Here is a 22,632-nt window from a genome sequence, read left to right as displayed (position 1 = left end):
ACTGGGTCACTGAGTTCCTTAGCACCTCACTGTTGCTGAGGCTGGTTTTGAACTTCTGATCCTCCTGCCTCAGCCTCCCACGCTGCTGAGATTACACATGTGCAGCACCATTCCCAGCAGCGATGTGAAGGAATGGGTTTAGCTAAGATCAGACATAGCTACAGAAGTAACATAAGAGGAAGAAACTGCTTTTAGAATAGGCAGGAGAAGGTTGCCTAAATTCAAGAGGATTCATATTTTATTATTTTTTTTATTGATCAAATGTACTTTAATTATCTTTCTGCTCTGAAGTTAAGTACAACAATACATGTCACCATTTTTCTAATACTAACTCATGTCATTTTCATTATATAATACTAACTAGTTTCATTTTCCACCAGAGGGCAGTGGAAGTGTGAGAGGAGGAGGAGGGAGCAATGCCAGAGAATACAAAATTAAAAAAACCAAGAAGAAAGGAAGAAAAGATGATGACAGTGATGATGAGTCTCAGTCATCTCACACTGGTATGTATTTTTATCCTTTCTTTGTGTATGTACGATTTTTTTAACAAATTTTCTTGATAGTCATATCATTCATAAATATGATGCTTATATAGGAAGTACTTGCTTTGCATAGTTTCACTGGGTACAAATTTCAGGAATCACAATTTAGTTAAATATCATACAACCAATAATACAGCCCAACTTTCAGTTACCACATTACCCTGATATATTAACTGCTAGTAGTTGAATAAAGTACAAACTTCACTGCTAGGTCTTCAGGACATGAATCCCTATATAAATAATAGATGTGCTGGGCACAGTGGCACATACCTGTAATTCCAGTGGCTCAGGAGCCTGAGGCAGGAGAATCGAAAGCTCAAAGCCAGCCTCAGCAAAAGTGGGGCACTAAGCAACTCAGTGAGATCCTATCTCTAAATAAAATACAAAACGGGGCTAGAGATGTAGCTTAGTGGTCAAGCACCCCTGAGCTTAATCCTCAGTACCAAAAAAAATTTTTTTTAATTAAAAAAATAATAGATAACATATTATGATCACTTGTTTTTAAGGTTTGTCAGTATTGATTACTGTACATCCATTATTCTTTATGCACAAACAACAAAGCATATAGTTGTTTTGCCTTTGTCTCCCAGTGATAAACCCATGTGACATTTTTTAAAAAATGGATAATAAATATGAAAGTGCAGAAATGAAAAGTAATGACACTGGAAATAAAATTGAAACCAAGTATAATGGAATAATTGAAGGAATGGCAGATTGTGGGAGTATTGACAGTGCCATTGTTCAGGAGACTCTAACTACACACAAAACAGGAACAGTAAAGGCAAACTTATTGATGTAAACAGAGAAAATGGTTATGACAAAAAGGATATAAATTTCTTAGAGAACGTAAAATTAGCAAAAGAAATCACATTAAAAGAACTCTTAGAAATGCTTCAAGACATTGAAAGGCAAAAGATAAAGTGTTGAAAGCTGATCCAGACATTTTATGCATATTTAATTTTTATAATTTTTATAATAATACCTAACTGCTTATGTCTAAAGGGGAGAATTAATTAAGTGTATCTTTCTTTTCCTTGAGTTGTTAGTGTTTGGCAATATTAAGTCTGCAAGAGACATTGTATTTTGTTTTTCTAAATAAAATTATGCATAATTTTTTATTTTTTTCTGTTAAAGAAACCATGATACTACTCTCCTCCTCATCCCCAGCAAAAAGAAAATTGAAAACAAACCTCAAATGATAATTTGAGATTTTTTTTCTTTTCACAGAGTTTATTGCCTATGAACTATAGCTGAGAAATGCAAATTGCAAAGGACATGGCTGCAGCTATTAATATGCTTCTATTTTTAATAGTTTAAGATTTGTCTTCAAAATATTCTAAGAAGGTTGAAGTAGCTACTGTTCTTGACATGCATAAAACAATGTTAATTAAGAAAAATATCTTTGTAGAAACCACTTCTGCTACCTATCCTTATGTGTGTTTTAATTTCTCACTGATAAATAAATTTCCCTATTGCCTAGATGTGCTAGGAATGAAGGTAAAGAGATATTTAAAAATACTTCTCTGATTCTGTAATTGTAAATAAATGAAGCATGTGATATTCTTTTTTGTGTGTAGATTATTGGGAGGTGCTATTAAAGTAGTAAAATCATTCTACCTAAAACAAATGTAATTTCAGTGCTTTTGAAAAATATTGTGTTGTAATCTCTGAAATGGACAGTAAAATTTGGTTTTCAGCTTAAAATTTAAGATCAGTTCAATATGAAAGATTCCTGAAAGGAAATTAATAATTTGTAAAAGGTATGCAAGATGCACACAGAAATTCATAGATTGTTTAGTATGAACATCAGGGATAGACAGCAGCTCTCAGAAAAGAAGGATACTACTCTAAAGTGTGATTTCGACTGTTTAGATCTTCATTCATATTGAAAATTGAATTTTGAGCTGTTTTATTTTTTATTGCTAATACTCCACTTATGTAACCAATAACCTAATTTAGCTGGATAAGATCACTTTATACTTTCACAGTTTCTACTGGAAATATTGTTAGCTTTGTCTTCAACCCACACTTTTACAAGTGAGTGAGTAAATAAGACATTTCCACATTTATAATTATGATTTCATTAACTGCCTGTGTTTCCTTATTACAGAATTATTTTTTAAGAGCAAAAAATAAATTATGGCTGTAAATTATGCTGTTTGTGTCTTTCCAAAAAGGTAGTTTGAACAATTCTATGTGAATTGATTCAGCTTAATTCTACTGGAGTTGTGGTTCATATGATTATAAAAACTCCCTGAAGATCTTGTGCAAATTACAAAATATTTATTTTTATAAAGAAGAAAATTCTACACAGTGTCTACTGTTAAACAAAATATCCTGTCTTAAAAGATTATTTTCTCTCTTCTTGATTGTTTTGATTTCTAGCTATTTTCATCAGCCAAGTGATATGAGGAAGAAAAATCAATTTCATTTTTGTAGAAAACTTGTGTGTGCGTGTACACACGCACACGTGTGAGGTACTGGGAATTGAGCCCAATGCCACTCTACCACTGAGTTACATCCTCTACCCATCTTATTTTTTATTTTGAGACAGGGTCTTACTGTGTTACCCAGGCTAGTCTTGAACTTGAGATCTTCCTGCCTCAGCCTCCCAAGAAGCTGGGACTATAAGTATGCACTACCACACCCAGCTGAAAAGTCTACAACTTAAATTCAATTATAAAATGATTAGAAATAATAATAAATTAGAAATAATAAAAGAAATTCCACTACATAGCTTATTGTTTTTATTAGTTATAGATATTTGATATTAGTTATCTTATTGACATAATAACTAATATCAAAGTCTCTGATAAATAATGAACAAATTACCATCTTATTAAGTATATTAGTGGGACTTTATTTGCTTTTTGTTTGCTTACATGTTTAATTTTGGTTGATTTTTTTCCCCCCTTGCTCCTGACTATTGTAGCAAAGAAGAAGCCAGAGATCACTTTTATGTTCCAGGATGATATTGAAGATTTTTTAAGAAAACACATTCAAGATGCCCCTGAAGAGTTCATTTCTGAACTTGCTGAATATTTAGTAAAGCAAGTATAAAACATTTTTCAGTTTCTGTTTTGTGATAGCAATTCAATGAGTTGTTAAGTAAAATTTTCATGAAGATCAGAAAGCATATATTTTAGGTATTTTCAAAGATTAGCATTTAATCCAACCAACAAACTCTGTATTTTATTTGTCTCGGGAAGCTGTTAGTACCACAGACCTTTGGTTAGTTCTTTGGGCAAGGCAGTATGGGAAATAAAGCCGAGAACCTTTGAAGAAGTGCCCTCATTCACCGATCTTGCAGTCTTAAATCGTAGTCAGGGAGGAAAACACCAGTATTCTACTTTGATTTGACAGAAAATTTTTAAACTGTTTATTTGAAGGAGAAAATAAGTAATAAATTGTCTCAAAAAGAATAATTTAGATACTATTGCCTTTTTAAAAAATATTTTTTTAGTTGTCAATGGATCTTTATTTTATTTATTTATATGTGGTGCTAAGAATCAAAGCAAGCACTCTACCACTGAGTTACTGCTATTGCCTTTTGAATGAGCCAGACTTACTTTTTTTTACATGCAAGAGTAAAGGAAATTATATATAACCATCATTAACCAAACCTGGTCATCCCTGAAGTTAGTCTCAATATATAAGTTGCCATAAATACAGTCCAGAAGTCTGATGCATGAACTTTTTATATGTATAATTGTAGCTTTTGCAGTGAGATTTTTTTTTAATTTAAGTAACTATTTTTACATTTAAATATACTACATAATTGTGTTTTTCACATATTTAAAAAAAAGTGAAATAGTTAAGTTGTAATTCCTAAGAATGGGAACAGACTTATAGTATACTCTTCTCCAAATTAATATTAAAAAACTATTTTGATTTGTGTACTGTTCCTGTCATCTTTATTTTCCCCATATTTTTATTGGCGCATTATAATTATATATTATTCTTGTAATCTTTAGAGCAATAATTTTTACAACTTTAAAGTTTAAGTGTAATAGTTTATCTAAGTTACAATTCCTGGAGCTGGGAGACAAATTTTTAATGAACTCTTCTCCAAATTAATTTTATGAGTTTGGAAAAATAGATTTTTAAAAGCCTTATTTGAGTAGATATGACATTTCTTATTTACATCAATTAAATTCAGTACGTTTTTATAATTAACTGTATTTGTCTTGTGCACAGACCTCTTAATAAAACCTATCTTGAGGTGGTACGTTCAGTATTCATGTCTTCAACTTCTGCTTCTGGAACTGGCAGAAAACGCACAATCAAGGATTTACAAGAAGAGGTTTCAAATCTATATAATAATATTAGGTTATTTGAAAAAGGGATGAAGTTTTTTGCAGGTATACTTAATACTGTTTTTTCATTGATTCTCATAATTCTGGGAGGAAGTTAGTTTTAATAAAGTGCCTTTCTTTTCCAGATGATACACTGGCTGCTCTTACTAAGCACTTACTGAAGACAGTGTGTACTGACATCACCAACCTCATTTTCAACTTCTTAGCTTCAGATTTAATGATGGCAGTAGATGATCCTGCAACCATTACAAGTGAAGTATGTTAGTGATCCTCTTCACATTCCTGATGTGTTGATTCTGAGCAGTTTACTTTTTCTCATTTGAAATAATTTAAAAGAAAAATAAAATACAGGAAGGAATTTTTTCTAAAACATCTAAAAGACTTTTAGTTCAAGTATAGTAATGTTGTATAGATAGTTGCTAGCAAGATTGGTAATGTAACCAGTGTACTAAAAGTTAATAATAATTACTTTGGAATAAACAAGGCTTTTACTTTCCTAATCATTATGTCACATTTCCAATTTTCATGTTGGCTTGTAAGTCACTTAATATTCTGATCAATTTCTATAACTTTATAGTAATTTTCATTTAATGACACCATCTCATTTCAATATTTAAACTAACTCCAGATCTTTTTTAACACTAATCTCGAACTAAATTTAAAAACATGTGACTTCCTTTATTGTAATAAATTGTAGAGTTGCGTCTCCTATTTGCTTAGAGGAAGAAAAATGTCCTGAAGATGACAATGACAACTGCTCCTTCTCTTCTTTTTCCTCTCTTCTTCCTCATCCTTCTTGGTTCACTGAAGCTTGGAGATTTAAGGAAAATGAGTGAGGTGGATGTATCTTCATGTAATTGACTGCATATAACTGACTTTGAACTAGATCAAACCAAATCATTCTAATGCTTATGGCTTCTAGTAATGTGGTTGTTGCCACATAGGTGACATGAGTTGTTCTTAGAATGACATTTAGTTTAACATTACTCCCCCTCATAGGAAGGACCATTTCCCAAACAAATGTATGGTTTTTTTCTTTCTCCAGCCCCTAGCCCCCTTCCCTTCTTCAACTTGAGTAACAAATCGCCAGCTGTTTGGACAGTCCCATGTCTATTGCTTCCGTACCAACTTCTGTTGTAGGAAATAAAGGAGATCTTGTTCTATGCCCTAAAAGAACCATAGAAGGCTTAGTATAAGGTGGGACAAGGAGGCACTAAGTTGCCCCTGACTTCCTATACATACTGTACCCTTTAGGGCCTACTGTCAAGCCATTTCGGTAGGCCTCTTCCAGAAATTTTGTTCTAGAAGAAGCTATCTGACTTTGGCCAAGATCGCCACCAAACTTCACCAAATATGAATATGTGTGGATAAAAGTATTGAAAGATTCCTTATATCATACAGCATAAAAAAAATCTAGCCATGGAACAAGATCTCAGCCCCTATCCTCTAGGTAGCTCTGTTCCTGTGAGTGAGGCTCTTCTCAGCTGGCACCAGGGAAGGAGGAGCCTCTTAACCCAACTAACTACTCTACTTCCTACAATATCATTGACTTTCTTTCCAGCCTTTTTATATTACGGGAGCAGGTAGGAGGAGTAGGACTATATCTACCTTTTTGTTGACTATTGGTTAGCTCTCTGATTTTACAATATTTTAAATCATATTTTTATTCCCAGTTTTAGATGTAAAATTCAAGAACAAAATAAATTCCACTCAGCATTCTGTTATAGTAATAAATATACTTTATTCCTTTGTTTTCATTGATCTTATATTCACTACATGTTGAAAGCACAATACTAAAAGAAATTTTCCCCCTACAGGTAAGAAAAAAAATTTTAAGTAAATTGTCAGAAGAAACCAAAGTAGCTCTAACAAAACTGCATAACTCTCTGAATGAAAAAGTAAGTAAAGTTTGATTCTAGTTAGTTACTGCAGCTAAACTCTTATGATAAAATTAAAAACTGTAAAACTATAAAAGCTAGAATTGTATACTCAGATACATCTTTAGGAGGGGAAGGAGACAAAACTGAGAACATTTTACCATTTTTAGTTCTAAATCAAAATTTTTAATTTAATGCCAAAGTGACCTTTTAAAAATTGTATTTAGGGTGTAAAATTAGAAAACAGTATTAAATGGCTATATTTCTTCAGACACCTATATATAAAAGCAAATTATGCTATTAACTATCTTTTTAGAGCATAGAAGACTTTCTTTCTTCTCTGGATTCTGCTGCAGAAACTTGTGATATTATGGTGAAAAAGGGAGACAAAAAAAGGGAAAGGTAACATTGAATTAATTTGTGTTACTCTTAAATTGAGCTGTTTCATATTTGAAAGTTGAATTATTACTGTCTGAACCTTGCTTAGAGAACTGTATCTAAATGACTATATATCTTCAAGCATGCCAAGGTTTTGATATAGGTAGGTATTCCTATCTGACCTTCTTAATAATGTAACAGAGCTCATAATCCCAGAGTTGATTAAGCCTGGGACTTTTTGTGAGCTTTAGGACCTTCCTTATAGGAAATCTCATTTAAATCAGTGCAGTTCTGTTTGATCACCAACAGCTTAAAACAGAAAGTGTATTTCAAACATCTCTGCTCTAGAGTTTTTTCTGTAACTTTCTGGTATGCTAGTCTGTCCATGTTTGTTAGGGTGCTGGTTGTGTATATACTCCATATTTGAAGGATTTCTTAAAATATCATGGAACTAGATCATTAAACTCCAAAGTGATAAAGTGAATGCAGAGGGTAAAAATTGAGATTGGTGAGAAAGTATTAAATTATGTATTTTTATGATTTGATTCTTGTTTAGACAGATACTATTCCAGCATCGACAAGCACTAGCTGAACAGCTGAAAGTCACAGAAGACCCTGCTCTTATTCTGCACCTCACATCAATCCTGTTGTTTCAGTTCTCAACCCACAGCATGCTCCATGCACCTGGAAGATGTGTCCCACAGATCATTGCTTTTCTTAATAATAAAATTCCAGAGGTATTAACATTTTCAATACTTTTGAAATTTTCAAGCTTTCAAACTCTGAATATTTTGAGTGAATAAACACAAATCATTGTCAACTCTCAGGCACAACATATTAATATCATCTGCTTGCTTCCAAGAATGTAAACAGTGAATTAGAGGATTGTTTGTTTTTTTGTTTTTAATTTAACATAGCTCAAGAATTTTTCAGGGCTGGAGCTGTGGCTCATTGGTAGAGCACTTGCCTCACACAGGTGAGGCACTGGATTCAATCCTCAGCACCACATAAAAATAAAGAAAGAAAGAACTTTTCAGAATCCTTTAAGATCCCTATAAAGAATGTTCTAAATTTGAAAATTAAGCTTTCAGGAAAAATACAGAATGTCAGATCTCCTGTTTTAGTTTCTCCTTCCTTCTCCTTTCTCATCATAGGATCAGCGTACTCTTTTAATATAAAAGTATCAAGGTTTGGTTGTAAAGCAATTAACTTACCTTCAAGGTCTAGTTCAAAAGTCTTATCCTATACAAATTCTTTTGAGAAACCCCGCCCCTCAGCTAAAAGTCATTTGGCTTCTTTAAACCTCCTTATCACTTTGTACTTTGGTGTTAGAAACTAGCTAAGTCAACTTTTACTAAATTGATCTATGTTCATGGTTTATTTCCCCTAAGCTGTTAACTCCTTGAAAGCAAGGACCTTGCTAAATTCAGCTTTCTACTTACATGACCAGGGCTTCATAAAGATGAGGACCTTCAAAGCATATTATCAAACAAATCCTACTTTTTCAGTTCCACATAAAATGGAGTTGTGTTTGTAACTTTTCCTTCTTCTTCACAGGATCAGCATACTCTTTTGGTAAAGTATCAAGGTTTGGTTGTAAAACAGTTAGTTAGTCGAAAGAAGACTGGACAAGGAGATGATCCCATGAGTGATGAATTAGACAAAGAACAACAGGATGTCACCAGTGCTACTCGAAAAGAGCTTCAAGAGCTTTCTTCATCCATAAAGGACCTTGTTCTCAAATGCAGGAAATCATCAGTAACAGAAGAATAATGATCTTAATTTGCTTTTGTTATATAGTGAGCATTTTCCCCCAAACTTAAACTTAAAGGTGAGTAGTCACAAACAACAGTCAGTGGCAACTCCTTATTCCCCACTGACCTCTCCCTCACTCCCGCATAATTCAATTAAAATAGTAGTGTTATATTAAATGTAAATCTTGTAAAACGTGAATTTTTATAAAACTGGGTTCTCAAAAGTTTTTCTTTTCACATAAATTCTATGTGCAACTTTTTAGATAAAAATTATTTTCACATAATTCTAAAAAATATATACATTTTAGTTTATTCCAGATGGTAAATGAAGAATGAATTTTTCTGGAAAAGTACTTATTCATTTGCTATTTGATTTTTAAGTGATATCTATATTTATTATATTCATTTAAGCAAAAACGTAAAATGTAGTCACTTTAAAAAAGAAGAAAAGGGAAATAAAGCCTTCAGTGTGTCAAAAATAAATCACATTTTATTTTGAGTTAATAGAGTTGCTTCAAAAATAAAATACAGGAATTTTCAGAATATATATATTTTTATTACTAAGTCCTTACTCTAATTTGGGCCTAGTAAGGGCCTTCCACATAAAAGTTTGCAGGGGCTTCTGGGATGCCTTTATAGGTGGGAACACCAGAGAAGCCTATACATTGCTATGCTCTGTTACTAAACAAGCTGCTGAGAAGAGTGAGAGAAAACATGAAATTGACTGCTTATAGATATGTCACATTTTATATTGGAATGACTAAAAATTTAATACAAAAATTTTTCTTTGATTAATCCGGTTTACATTTCTAAAGTTTGCTTTTTATTTCAGTAGATGCTTTAACATCTAATTCTTTGGAAGTATTTATGTGACAAATTGTTAAGCTGCTTTTTTTAGCGGTGAGAGGATCTATAAATGCATTTAAATCATTGGAACCTTTTTTTTTCTAATAATAGAAAACTTATAAAAATTAAATATTTTTGTTTTGTAAAGATTGTGATTTAAAAGTAATTAACATTATTCCTTGGAGTAATCATTTCAACCAAACAAATTTTAAGCAACAATTTAGTATTTATCAAAAAACAATTTAGTAATTTTGAATATAATAGAAAATTAAATCCCAAATATGAAAAAAAATGCTATTTTATATAATTCCATTTATGGCATTTGAAACTTTGTATTTTAAAATGTTTAAATGCAAAATTCAGACTACCTCCACTTTGTTTTAGAAAAAGTGTTAATCCTGAGTGAAATTAATGTAATTTCTAAGCATTGCTATTAAAGTTGATAGGACTGTAACACTAAATTTAAAAATGTGTTCCATGGGTAATGTTCTAATATATGTTTTAATAAGAGCAAAGAAGAAAAATGACAAATCTCTGTGACTACAGAGTCTTAATTTATTTTTGTTTATGCAACTTCCAAAATATTGAACACTCAGCCTGTTTAACTCCGCATTTAAGGACCTTATCATTTATGTTTCAGCAGATACCAAAGTAATTCTTGTTTATGTTAAACTAGATCATAGAAAATAAATAGAAGAGACCATGAAGCAAATAAAATCATTCTGACTTAATCTGTGAAAATAAAGTAGAAGAGACAATGAAGCAAATAAACATGCATTCTGTATTAACTTGTTTGCATTAAATTTTTTTATTTGTCAAAAAGTTGTTTTTTCATAGAAAATGAACATTTTTATTGTTTTGTAAATAAAATTATATAAGTGATTTTGTATGTAAAGATCTAATTTCAATAAAGTTAAAATTGTTAAATGGCTATCCACTATGATCTTAATGGGCAGTGTTAAGAATATTTAAAGTTGCCTATTGTTCTATTAGATTTTATGGTATTATATATCTTCCTTTATTTAAATTAATACTAAAATTAGTTGATAGATGCATTCTGTATGATGTGTTTATATTTTGAATTCTCATTCTGATTATTATTAGCGGATTTGATTTTAATTTTCTGACACAGAAAAATTTTCCATAGTTCTCAGTGTCTTTTAGTAATTGAAAGTTCATCATTCATGAACCATTTTGTCTTAGTAAATCACTTCTCAGCCAGATTTCATTAAATGTGTAGTTATATTCTTATATGTCAAACCCTGTCATTGCAGTTACAATAGAGATATTGGAAACATGCCCCAGATATTTGTATTCTAGTGTGTTCCATCTACAGACCTATGAGTTTTTGAAAAGTCAAAGGAAAACCACTTTGGCCATCTAAAAGATCCAGAGAACAGTAACACATGTTAGCAAAATCACAGTGTATTTTGAGAAAAGACCTTAACACTATATATTAAAACAATACAAGTAATAATTAACCTAAATGTAAAGCCATCTTGAACGTTTTAGAGAAATACTTTAATCAGAATGAAAATTACCAAGAATGAAGTCAAGGGACAACAGTGACCTGGAGAGTAGTGCAGCCTATATGTTATTCTCATTTACCTCTATTTTTTTTATTTTGTCCCTGATCTCCTATGCATTAATCATTGGATCATGAATTATTTACTCTCAAAAAAACCAACAGAAGAAAAAAATAATGTATTGCTTTTTCAAAAATGTCACTCAAGCCAGACCCAAATGAGATTTTTTTTTCTATAAAAAGCTAACTGAAAGAATTGGGTAAAGGTAGGAAGATAGAAATTTGCTTTCTTTCATTAAAGTCAGTAATATTTCTCCAGTGTAGATGTGATGTGAAATAAAAACATATATAAAATTTCTATCAGATATATATTTTCTTAAAAATCTGGGAACACTATTGTGTGGCTATTAATATGGCCTATAATAACACAAGTTGCTCTGCCTTGAGGACCATACTAAGCAATGAAAGAATAAATAGAAGCTAAAAAAAGAAACCCTGACTTGAGGCTTTCAGGAAGAAAAAGAAAGAAAATTATTTCACTTACACCATAAAAAGGAATACTTTCAATATGTATTGAATTTCTGTACATTTCTAGTTTTTGTTTTGCCACGCTTGCCTCTAATTGCATCTCTGTTCCTTTTCAATGTAATAAGCACTTGATGTTTGTTTTGATGAGCAGGAACAACAGGGTTATATTGATGTGAGATGGAAGAGGACTTGGTGAATTTAAAATCTTGGCTCAGTAATTTCCTGGATCTGTGTGATAGCTTAATAATAGAAATACCAATGTAAACTTTAAAAATATAACTTACTTTCCAGTCGATGGCAAGAATCAACTGTTGCAGCGTTTGAACAGAAGTGAAAAGACAATGCAATGGAAAAGAAATGAAATTCAAATTTTTTCAAAGAAAAGATGTGACACCATCCCCAGAACTGAGTCCTAATAGAAAAAGTAGGATTAGCTTCAAACAAATGGAAGATAGGGAAGGAAGGTACTTCTGGGCAAAAGAGGTACAGAAGTACTGTTATATAAATTGACATGACTAATGAGACATTGGGGAGCCCTAAAGATGAAGCAATATGAAAAGTAATCTGGGAAAGTATAGTGTAAGATGAAGAAGAAAGACCAGAGGGGAATCCTGAAATGCCTTATGTACTAAGCTAAAATGTTTAAGCATTATCCTGAACACATGCATGTATACCCATTAAAAAAGTAAGTTAGCCAGTGTGTGATTAGATAGAAGTGATCTTCCATTTTGAAAGACAATTTGATAAATTAACAAAACCTTTAAAAATGTATACATTATTTGTAAAATCAATGTTTTCTGAGAAAATGTGAACTAAATAAGCACAAGCCTTTTTCTCATTCTCCCTTAAAAGAGGAATACATACAATGTCTCCCATAAAAAGGAAACAGTCTTCTTGACTGAAATATGTTTGTTTATTCAGATGCTAACAAAGGAAAATCTTTTTTCCAAGTAGTCAGGCTGAAACAAAAGTCCCAAAGTTTGTCTTTTTATGTTTTTTGTTATTCTATATAAAGAAGTAAAACACTTTGTCAAACTTTTTTTCTACTATCTGTAGCCCTTGACCTAACTCTATTATATAAATAATTTTGGATAAGTGCTTAAAGCATGGCATAAGGTTAGTGTAGAAAATAACAGTTGCTTAAATAATACCTGATAAATGTAAATGAACTTAAAGTGAATATGCTAGATTTTTCTAGCCTTTTTCCTAACTAAATCTGCCCTTATTTTATAAATGCTCAATATTAATTTTAGTACTAAAGAAAACAACTAAAAGGGGAGACAATGAGCACTATTTCATTATATTGCAGCTGTTCATCATATCACTTCAAAATTTATAACATTTTATTGATTTGGAAAATCATAGTAAGTGAAAAATGATAGGATTTCCTACCCCAAAATATGGCCTCTGGAGGTTCTCTCACCTCCTATCCTTCTCTCCTAAAGCAGGTCATAAGACTTTCATTCAAGAGATACCCTCTCTGTATCTTGAGAAAAAGTATATCCTTATCTCTAAAGAGGAACATTAAGAAGAATCTGGACAAACAGGCCTTAATTACTAAGTTTTCCCTAGTTTATTACCATTAGCTCATACTCCCCTTTTGTCCAATTATACTTCACAACTACTCACTCTTCATTAGACCTAAAATACAAACATTTTTTTGAGTCTTCATTACTGAAGACTACTGTGTCATGTAAAACGTAAGTAAATTTTTATGCTTTTTACTTATTAATCTATCTTTTGTTATAGGGGTTTCAGCCATGAACCTAGAAAGGGGAAAGATTCCTCATCCTCCATAATTACACACAATGTGGTGATTTTTTATTTGAATATTTCATAATTGTATAAAACAATATATATGTATGTATATACATATATATGTAAACCTTTACTTAAACACACAAACACTTCTTTGTATAGTTAACATAAATACACATATATAAAATTCTTCAGATATGCAAATATTTTGACTGTTTTTCTGACATTCTAAACTTTCATTACATATTTTTTTCAGTTCTTGTTTAATGTTCTGCAAGAAACATTTTTATAATTCAATGAACAAATATTTTAAAATAAATATGGCGCTACATCATTAGATGTAGAGAAAAAATAGACTGAGGCAGATACAAATTGTTTTGTGATTAATGCAACAAGCTATGTAAGAAATGTGTAGACAGTTAAAATGACAAATTTGAGAGATGCCGTTTAATAAAGTAGAACCAACAGAGGTGATATGGAGAATGTGAGAATGTAGTTTTGCAGGTTTAATATGGAACACCATAGAGAGTGCAGAGATGAGCACACTGAACAGAATATGAAGATCTGGAAAGTGAGGGGAAGAAAGAGAGAAATCTGAGGGTAGTAAGACCCTAGAGGAAACTAGAAACATATAATTTAGTGAAACTAAGGGAAGAGAATTTCAAGAAGAAATAGACATAGGCAGAGATGAGAAATAATCTTATATGGTTAAAGACAGTACTGGTTATTAAGATTGTCTATGATCTTAATGAAAATGTTTGGTGGAGTGGTTCAAGTGAAAGGTAAATTTCAGTAAGTCAAGAAGAACAGAGGAGGTTCGAAAGTTGAATCAGTGAATGTAGATTTCCCTTTGAGAAAGCATATGTATAAACCAGGACAGTGACTCCATAACTACTGGGCACATCTACTTTTACATCTCTGACTCTGCTTCCTTGCCTACAAAAGGAGAAAAACAATGCCTATTTAGTAGTGGCATCATTGGATGATAAGTTACTAATGAAATCAGAATTTATTGGTAATCATGTTTTCATTTTCATAATGTCTTTGTCATCAAAGTCAGGTAGATAACAAAGCATAGTGCTAATTGGCCCTGCATTTCCCTAACTTAAATTCTTTAGTGTAGGTAGCTGAGTTTGACCTCAGGGAATATTCACATGTGCTTTAGCACTTAGAACATAGTTTTCATCTGGAAATAAATGGAATTAAGGTGGAATATTTCCTTGGTCATCCCAACTTCTTCCTGAGGTGAGGTAGTTTACTTTTCAAATCTTTCTTCAGATTCAGCTCTTGACATCTTCAACTGCTTTTCATGTTTTGAATTTAGGATTTCAAAAGACCAGATGAGTTTGTCTTTAAATGAAGTCATATAGACATGGATATGACATAACAGTAGTTGCCAACTCACAAGTAAATAGGCATAAGTCCACACTGGAGGTACAGAAATCAGGCAACTACCTCGCATTCAAATCAAAGCCAAGGGTCGAAGTTCCGAAATTTCCCAAGAAAGAAGTGATAGAGGCCACAATCCAGGACATCTCTTTCAAGCTACCAATTCCACAGGTGAGAACATAGACATATGTCTTCCAGATAGTTCAAAAGAAAAGATGCAGCCATTTCTAAACTAAAAGGAAAGTTCTAACAGCCACCAGAAAACAAAACGGAAACCAGATTATTTTAGTCAGCTTTTTTATTGATGTGAACAAAAAACCTGGCAAGAACAATTAAAGATGCAAAAGTTTATTTAGGAGCTCATGGTTTCAGGGATCTCAATCCATAAATGGCCAACTCCATTCCCTGAGGCCTGAGATGAGGCATAATATCATGGTGGAAGGGTACTTAACAAAAACAAACTATAAACCCCAAAGGCACATCCCAAGACACTCCATTAATCCCTTCCCCTTTCAGGGGATTAAAGCTCTAATAAGGTTAAATCTCTTATAACCAAATCATTTCATCTCTAAACTTTCCTACATTATTTCACACATGAGCTTTTGGGGAACACCTAATTTTAAAACCATAACACAGATTCATCAAGGAATAGAAAATGCGTCATCTTTTCAGAGGATTTTTATAGGTCCTCAATTTAGCCTAGTCCTTGGAAATTTCTCAAGTGTATAAGTGTTCAAATGAATGTCATATATTTTAAACTTTTTGGAGCCCATCCAAGCATTTCAAATACTAATCCTGGCAGAATTTCCCTTTAAGGATATCCTGCAGAGAATTGGTTACTTGTAATTTTAAGTACAAATTGACAAGGAGTGATTTTTCAGTCCAGTAGGAGTCAGCTTTGTGCATCTCATAAGGCCTGGAGGAAATACAGGGATCCCATTTTTTCCCCACAAACTTAAAAGCAGCAGTTCGGAGGCATCCGCAGCTCTGGTGTTCTCTCTGTTCCTTTTCGAGTTGATTATGCATTTGAGGGGAAACGAAATCATCATATATTCTCATTTAATGCTCTTTTAAGTCACAGGAAGAAGCTACTTTAAGAAAAAGTGAGTTTTCAACTGCTATTTTCTTTGTGTTTGATTTACTTTGTGTTTTGACGTCTTGAATTTTTGTAAGGATGAGAGATTTTTTATAAACTTTCCAGTGACTTCAGAGAAAAACTTTTCTTTAGTAAGTACATACCTTATAGTTTCTTAACCATTTGAACTAACAGTTATTGAATTGTGTATCTTGAGATGTCCAGACTTCTCATTTTGATGGTGTGAGTATGAGGCAGCAGAGGGGCAAATAACTCTGGAAGTGCCTCCTGAGTTTCTGTAATATCTTCATAAATGGGCATTGTGGTTAAAAAAATTAAAAAAAGGTGGAGGGGAGGAAATTCTGGGTTTTATTTGGCTTAATTTATTTGAATGAAATAACATTATCACTGAGGATATTTTATTACTGAATTTATATTTCTTGAGTACATTTTAAAGTCACAGATTTTAAGCAAAAGGAGTTAATGAGATTCTTGTTATTTTCAAGAAAAATCTGCCTACTTTCCAGAAACAGGCATATAACAATTCATGATCTTAGGTTTCCTAAAATTTAATTAAAATACTTGTGTCCCACTGATGCAGATATATAATGCACCCCATCAGTATAAAGGGCTGATGAAACTGAGGTAGCGTTATTTAAGTAGAACGCATGCATCCCATTTGTGCTTATGCTTTCTCTCTCGCTATTTTAGGGATGCTTTCTTTGGTGTCTGTCATCCATTTGAAAACCAAATGCAGCTTCACAGCTGTCAGTTTGGATTTCAGAACTGTGAAAACTAAAAGAAATCATTAATAAAATGTGTAATCCTTATACATAAAATGTAAAAAATCCTCACATCCTGTTAGCCATTGTTTCACATCTGCAATATTGTCATGTATAAATTAGGTACTTTTACTAGCAAAGTGTATAGATAAAAATGTAACACAGATATTGCAAGCAAGCATCATAGAAGATATTTCTTAGCATATGTGTTATGATATATGCCTGAAGCCATGATCCAAAATTGCTTGAAGGGGAAGGAAAACTTTGATGCCTGTTCTCTGCATGTGTTCTGCATTATGCCAATTCTGGGGCTGTTCTACCTAAACAAGAGTAACAGATTTGTGTTTTTAATGTAACACCACCTCACTGACAAGCTTACCTCTTGTGTTTATTATACTTGCCAATAACATTTTGAGTAAAGCTGGATTAATTTGGGCTTCTTAGGCAAGCATAGAATTTTTTAAAAAATAATTGTCTATATATAACATTTTAGAGAAGCTTTAGGGTTTTTTGTTTGTTTGTTTTCGGTCTAGGAAATGTGATCCCTTTTGAAATGAAAACCAAATGCTAGGTCTCACAGGGAAGTTCTGAATCAGATGTCAGTTAAATATGTTTGCATTTCCCTGTTCTTATAATTACTTTTCCTCCCTGGTTGTCATAATTTTTCTTGTTACCATTTAGTACTGTATATGAGACTTTGAAGAGAAGGAGAAGGGAGGAAAGGAAAAGGACTTCTTCCCATCAAAAAACCTCCAATCTTTTCCAAATGACCAGCTTGAGCATTTACCTATCTACATCAGCCCAAATTGGTCTCACAGTTCCCCTTAAGAATCTGATAGGATCAATAGTGGGAAGGAGCATTAAGGGCAAGCCAGTAAAAAAAAAAAAAAAGAAAGAAAAAAGAAAGAAAGAAAGAAAGAAAAATCAAGCATAGGTTTTGCCCTGAATGCTTTACAAAATGCCCACATAATTTATATGATTTCTTTCCATTGTCCCTTTGGCTCTGGCTAAACAGCTCTACTTGGGTGTCTCACAATATTCTCAATATTCATCAATCATCGTAATCTAAAGGTAAACTAATCATTTCCTTCTCTTTCTCTCTCTACTCCCCTCAGATGTACCCTCATATAATAAATGATGCATCATCCAACCAGTCACTCAAGCCAGAAATTGTGAATAAACTAACTTCTTCTCTAATTAATTCATGTACAAAATATACATCCAACTTGTGCCATTGTGACCTCATAAATTCACCTACTTCCTTCCTTTGTCACTACCGCCACCTAGTTCACCCAGCCATCTTCTTTCACTTGGTTAACAGAAGTCCTTCAACTGGTCTTCCTGCCTCTAGAATCACTCTCTTCCTCTGTACACTCTATACTAAATTTATATAGTGCCCACATTCCTTCTCAGGGAACTCATTCTTAGAAAAGCAATACAGTGGATTGTCCCGAATCCCATCAAAATTTAGGGTGCTCAGAACCACTTCCCAGTTTTTGTTAAAAATGCAGATTCTGGTTTTGTCAATGTGGGTGTGTTTCGGAGCTCTTGAGTTCCTAAAAAGAAAGATCCCAGGTGATGTTGAAACTATTATTTCATGGACAACATTGAGAAGCAAGGATCTAGGATATGCTATTTTGTGCCAGACTGGCTCAAGTTCAAATCACAGTTATGCCACCTATAACTTCAGAGAACTTAGGGAAGTCACTTAGCCTCTGTGTGTCTGATTTTCTTTGTCTATAAAATGGAGATCATAATGGTGTACCTCTTAAGTTCAATGTAGCAAATGAATATACTGATTTTAAAATTATTTATAATAATGCCTGGCACCGAGTGCTAGTCACTATTATTACACGTCAAGACTGAATAATTTGGCCTTTACGTTTGTTTTTTATCTTTCAGTACTTGGCTGATACTTGCATACACACACACACACACACACACACACACACACACACACACACACACCATTTCAGCCACACTAAATGATCTTCAGCAAATGAAGAACAGGGCAAATGCTTCTTTTCTGTCAGGCCTCCCTGGGTATTTTTCTGCAAATCACTCTGCATGCAACCTAACTCATCTCAACTATTTTCACCTTTTGGCTCTCATCTTAGGTGCTGAAGTCCCTTGTAATACTGAACAACCAACTCCCATCGAGTTATATATTTGGCTCCACTCTCATAATACCAATGTGCCCCTATTGGACACATTGTAATCTAATTCCTTTGTGTATCTGATAAGAGCATGAGACTGTGACAATTACCACTCAATTTCCACCATCCTACGTACTCCTTTGCAAGTCATGGATGATCAATAAACAACGAATGCACTTTAAACACACATTTTCAAAGACCTATAAAATGAAAAATAGAGACAAAAATAAAAATATTTAAGATCTTGGTCTTTTTTTTTTTTTAAAGGAAATAAGGTTTAGAATTGGTCGACTTTCTTTCCAAATGCTGCCTTTGTGTTAGTCTGTGACTCCATAGGAAAAAAAATAGATACATAACCATATACTTATAATATACATTCAAGTTGGATATATTATTTACTTTATATTAGGGTAACAATGTGTGTATACACACACACACACACACACATATAAATGAGATATCATTTATTCAGCTATTATTAAAGGATACTGAAAGAGACTGAAAACAATATGCATGACACCAAAATGACTTTTCTCTGAGAATAATTTGGGTTTCTTGTTTTATCAGGGTCATTAGTTTGTGTGAAAATTTAGATATATGGTGATGAGAAGGTGAATTCAAACCTAGAAGAATTTTTAGTTCACATAAGATGCAGGGGCATGTCAACAACAAGTCCTAAATTCATTAAAGGAACAGGCCTGAGTCATAATGTGAGAGCAGCAGTATGGCTTCTAGAAGAGTCAAGGTTTTGAAATCTGGTCTGTTCTGAATTCTCTGTGCACTTGGGCAAGTTACTTCTTTCCAGACCTTTAAGATTAAATAAAACATCAGGTAGCACTTTATATTAGGGTAACAAAAAACTGTTTATTTTTCCTTCTCAAATTCTTCTGTTATAATTTTGTCTCTACTAGAATATCTAACTTAATATTTAACAAAGATTTGAGGTTTTATTTATTTATTTATTTACTGGTTATTAATTTTGCCAGAACAGAACTCAGCAAATCCTTAGTTATATTTTTCATTGTTATTTTGAAATTTCTCCCCTCACATTATTTAAGAATATACTTTTTATTATTATTTCTAATTTCATTGCAATTACAACACTAAAGAAGTGGAGTGGAGAAATGGGCTTCTGGGGTTCTTGTTTTCCAGTTTGATTTTTGTTTCCTTACTAATGTCTTAAAATTCTTCATAAAATAATTTAAGTAACATGACAGTCACATGACTCCTAATACTTTTTAAAGTATTTGGCTAGTCATACTAGCCAAGATATCGAACTATTCACCATGTTTTACACAGCCAAAAAATCACACATATTTTTTCATTTCTATATTAATTCACTTATTCACCAATTAGATCAAATTAATATAGATCTATAGAAAAATCAGTTAAGGTGTTCAAGTTTCTCATATCATGAAACTACATTGTGCTAATTATCATCCAAGAGGTTCCTATAGACAGGAATTGCCCATTACAAATTTTAACTAAATGTGTCTCAGTATAAAATAAGAATCTCTCAAATTTTGTCTAAGAATTTTTCTTCACATAAAGATCAACACTTCTTCAGCAGATTTATGGGTATAATTTGCATTTGGAAAAATGAAATCATCTTACACCAAACTGTTGTGGTGTCTAAATTAAGATTTCATTTTTTAAAATAATTCCTTGTCTTATAATACATTAAGCCTAATTATCTCTTCCCCTTGAACATTTTTATAATTATACAATCTCTGAAGACTCTAACCTTTGACCAATAATTTTTAAATTGAACAATTGTACTTTAATTTTGTTTGATATCTTTATTATTGTCAAAGTGATATATTAGAATGTATCCATTTAGAAAGAATTGAAAATTAAAACTCAAAAAAACTCAATAACCTCAATCAAGAGGCTTAACATTTGAGCATATTTTCTTCTAAACCTGTTTTTTACTTTAAAAAATATGTAATTGAGATCACACTGATTATTCTATTTCATACTTTTTTTAACTTAAAGCAATATTTTAAGTATTTCACCATTCCATTAAATACTATTCCAAACTCCATTGTTAATGACTTCTAGTATTTTAAATGTCATTTAGTAAATTCTAATTAAAGCTTACTACATACTTCAGCAAACACCAGCAAAATATAAGTAAAAGCACAATATATATTTTGAAACTAACTATAGATTACAGGTCAGCAAATATTTTCAGTAAAGACACATTAAACATTTTAGGCTTCAGAACTATGCATGTCTACTGCTATAGCTGCTAAGTAGTCAAAGATTGTCTCTGATGAGTGAGTCTGGCTATAGAACTCTAATAGAGTTCCAATACAACTCTATTTATGGACATCAAAATTTGAAATTTATGTAATTGCCTGTGTTAAAAAATATATTATTCATTTGATATTACTTTCTATTGTTTAAAAATGTAAAAGCTATATTTAGGTCCCTAGCCTTTCAAAAACAGGGAGGCAATGGCTACATTTGTCCCTACATTTGGCTACAGTGACCTCACCTCTCTCCTAGAGCCTGCTTTCAAGAACCCTACTTTCCAAGGTTAAACATATGCATATTCATGTGTTTTTGAGAATAGGTAAGTAGCTTTCAACAGATGCTAAAAAAATATTAAATATAAGTTATTAAGATACTCTGATGTAGAAAAAACACAGAAAAGTACTTTATAAACCATAAATCCCTATTAAAATTAATATTAGTACTTTAGTTTTGTTTGTGTTTTTAGAGAGAGAAGAGAGAGAATTTTTTTATTTATTTTATTTATTTTTCAGTTTTCAGTGGACACAACATCTTTATTTTATTTTTATGTGGTTCTGAGGATCGAACCCAGCCAGCACCCCGCGCTTGCCAGGCGAGCACGTTACCACTTGAGCCACATCCCCAGCCCCAAGTACTTTAGTTTTTTGTTGTTTGGTTGGTTGTTTGGGGGTACCAGGGATTGAACTCAGGGGCACTCAACCACTGAGCCACATCCCAAGCCCAATTTTGTATTTTATTTAGAGACAGGGTCTCACTTAATTACTTAGCACCTCGATTTTTTGCTGAGGTTGGCTTTTGAATTTGAGATCCTTCTGCCTCAGCCTCCTGAACCCCTGGATTACAGGCAAGCACCACTGCACCTGACTCATATTAGTACTTTAATTATGATAATATTTACTTAGACACCGAAGGATCTGGGAAAATTTAATGGAAATAAATGTCTGCCATTAACAGAATTCTACCTGGGAAACCGATACTTGAAATCTAAAAATGTAATAAACTATAATCTAAAAAAAAAAATCGGTGACCAGTTAAATTTACAGAAAAAAATATGAATTAATAATTATTCCAGTTGAGATAATTGGAATGTTTATTGTTTTGTTTGGGATTTTTTTGTTTTGTTTTTGAAAAATTCAAGAGTTTACAAATAATGCTATTCAATCATTCAGCTTGGTTTTGCTAATTACTTTTTAAACTACAATAACTAGCATAATCAGAAAAAGGCAATGCTTCTTAATTTAATATTCAATATTCTGGTTAATAAAAGTTTATATATCCATTTTTATATATTTGTGTGTGTATATATATATATTTGTATATATATATCCATCATTGTTATATATGAGTACATTTTTAAGTTCCACTTAATCATGTACATCTCCTTTCAGAATACTCAATTGAGAAATACACACAGGGTACTATATATGGATCATTTTATTATCAGTTT

At 32.3% G+C, this 22,632-nt stretch overlaps 2 protein-coding genes across 2 annotated transcripts in view; both read left to right on the top strand.

Annotated features, from left to right (window-relative positions):
• The window catches only part of Ufl1 (UFM1 specific ligase 1), a 39,540-nt gene extending 28,896 nt beyond the window's left edge, over positions 1–10,644 (top strand). Inside the window, exons 12-19 of the mRNA XM_005338010.5 lie at positions 381–503; positions 3,475–3,592; positions 4,740–4,903; positions 4,984–5,114; positions 6,676–6,756; positions 7,052–7,137; positions 7,670–7,850; positions 8,671–10,644. Of these exons, the coding sequence (XP_005338067.2) occupies positions 381–503; positions 3,475–3,592; positions 4,740–4,903; positions 4,984–5,114; positions 6,676–6,756; positions 7,052–7,137; positions 7,670–7,850; positions 8,671–8,886 (1,100 nt within the window). The 3' untranslated portion in view covers positions 8,887–10,644. The remainder of the gene's footprint in view (positions 1–380; positions 504–3,474; positions 3,593–4,739; positions 4,904–4,983; positions 5,115–6,675; positions 6,757–7,051; positions 7,138–7,669; positions 7,851–8,670) is intronic.
• A 5,144-nt stretch (positions 10,645–15,788) lies between these two features.
• Fhl5 (four and a half LIM domains 5) overlaps positions 15,789–22,632 on the top strand; it is a 46,204-nt gene continuing 39,360 nt past the window's right edge. Inside the window, exon 1 of the mRNA XM_005338009.5 lies at positions 15,789–16,016. The gene's annotated coding sequence lies outside the window, so the exon portion shown is untranslated. The remainder of the gene's footprint in view (positions 16,017–22,632) is intronic.

This window comes from Ictidomys tridecemlineatus, chromosome 8, assembly GCF_052094955.1.
Source record: "Ictidomys tridecemlineatus isolate mIctTri1 chromosome 8, mIctTri1.hap1, whole genome shotgun sequence".
NCBI classification, from domain to species: domain Eukaryota; kingdom Metazoa; phylum Chordata; class Mammalia; order Rodentia; family Sciuridae; genus Ictidomys; species Ictidomys tridecemlineatus.
This window is presented reverse-complemented; position numbering and strand designations above follow the sequence as displayed.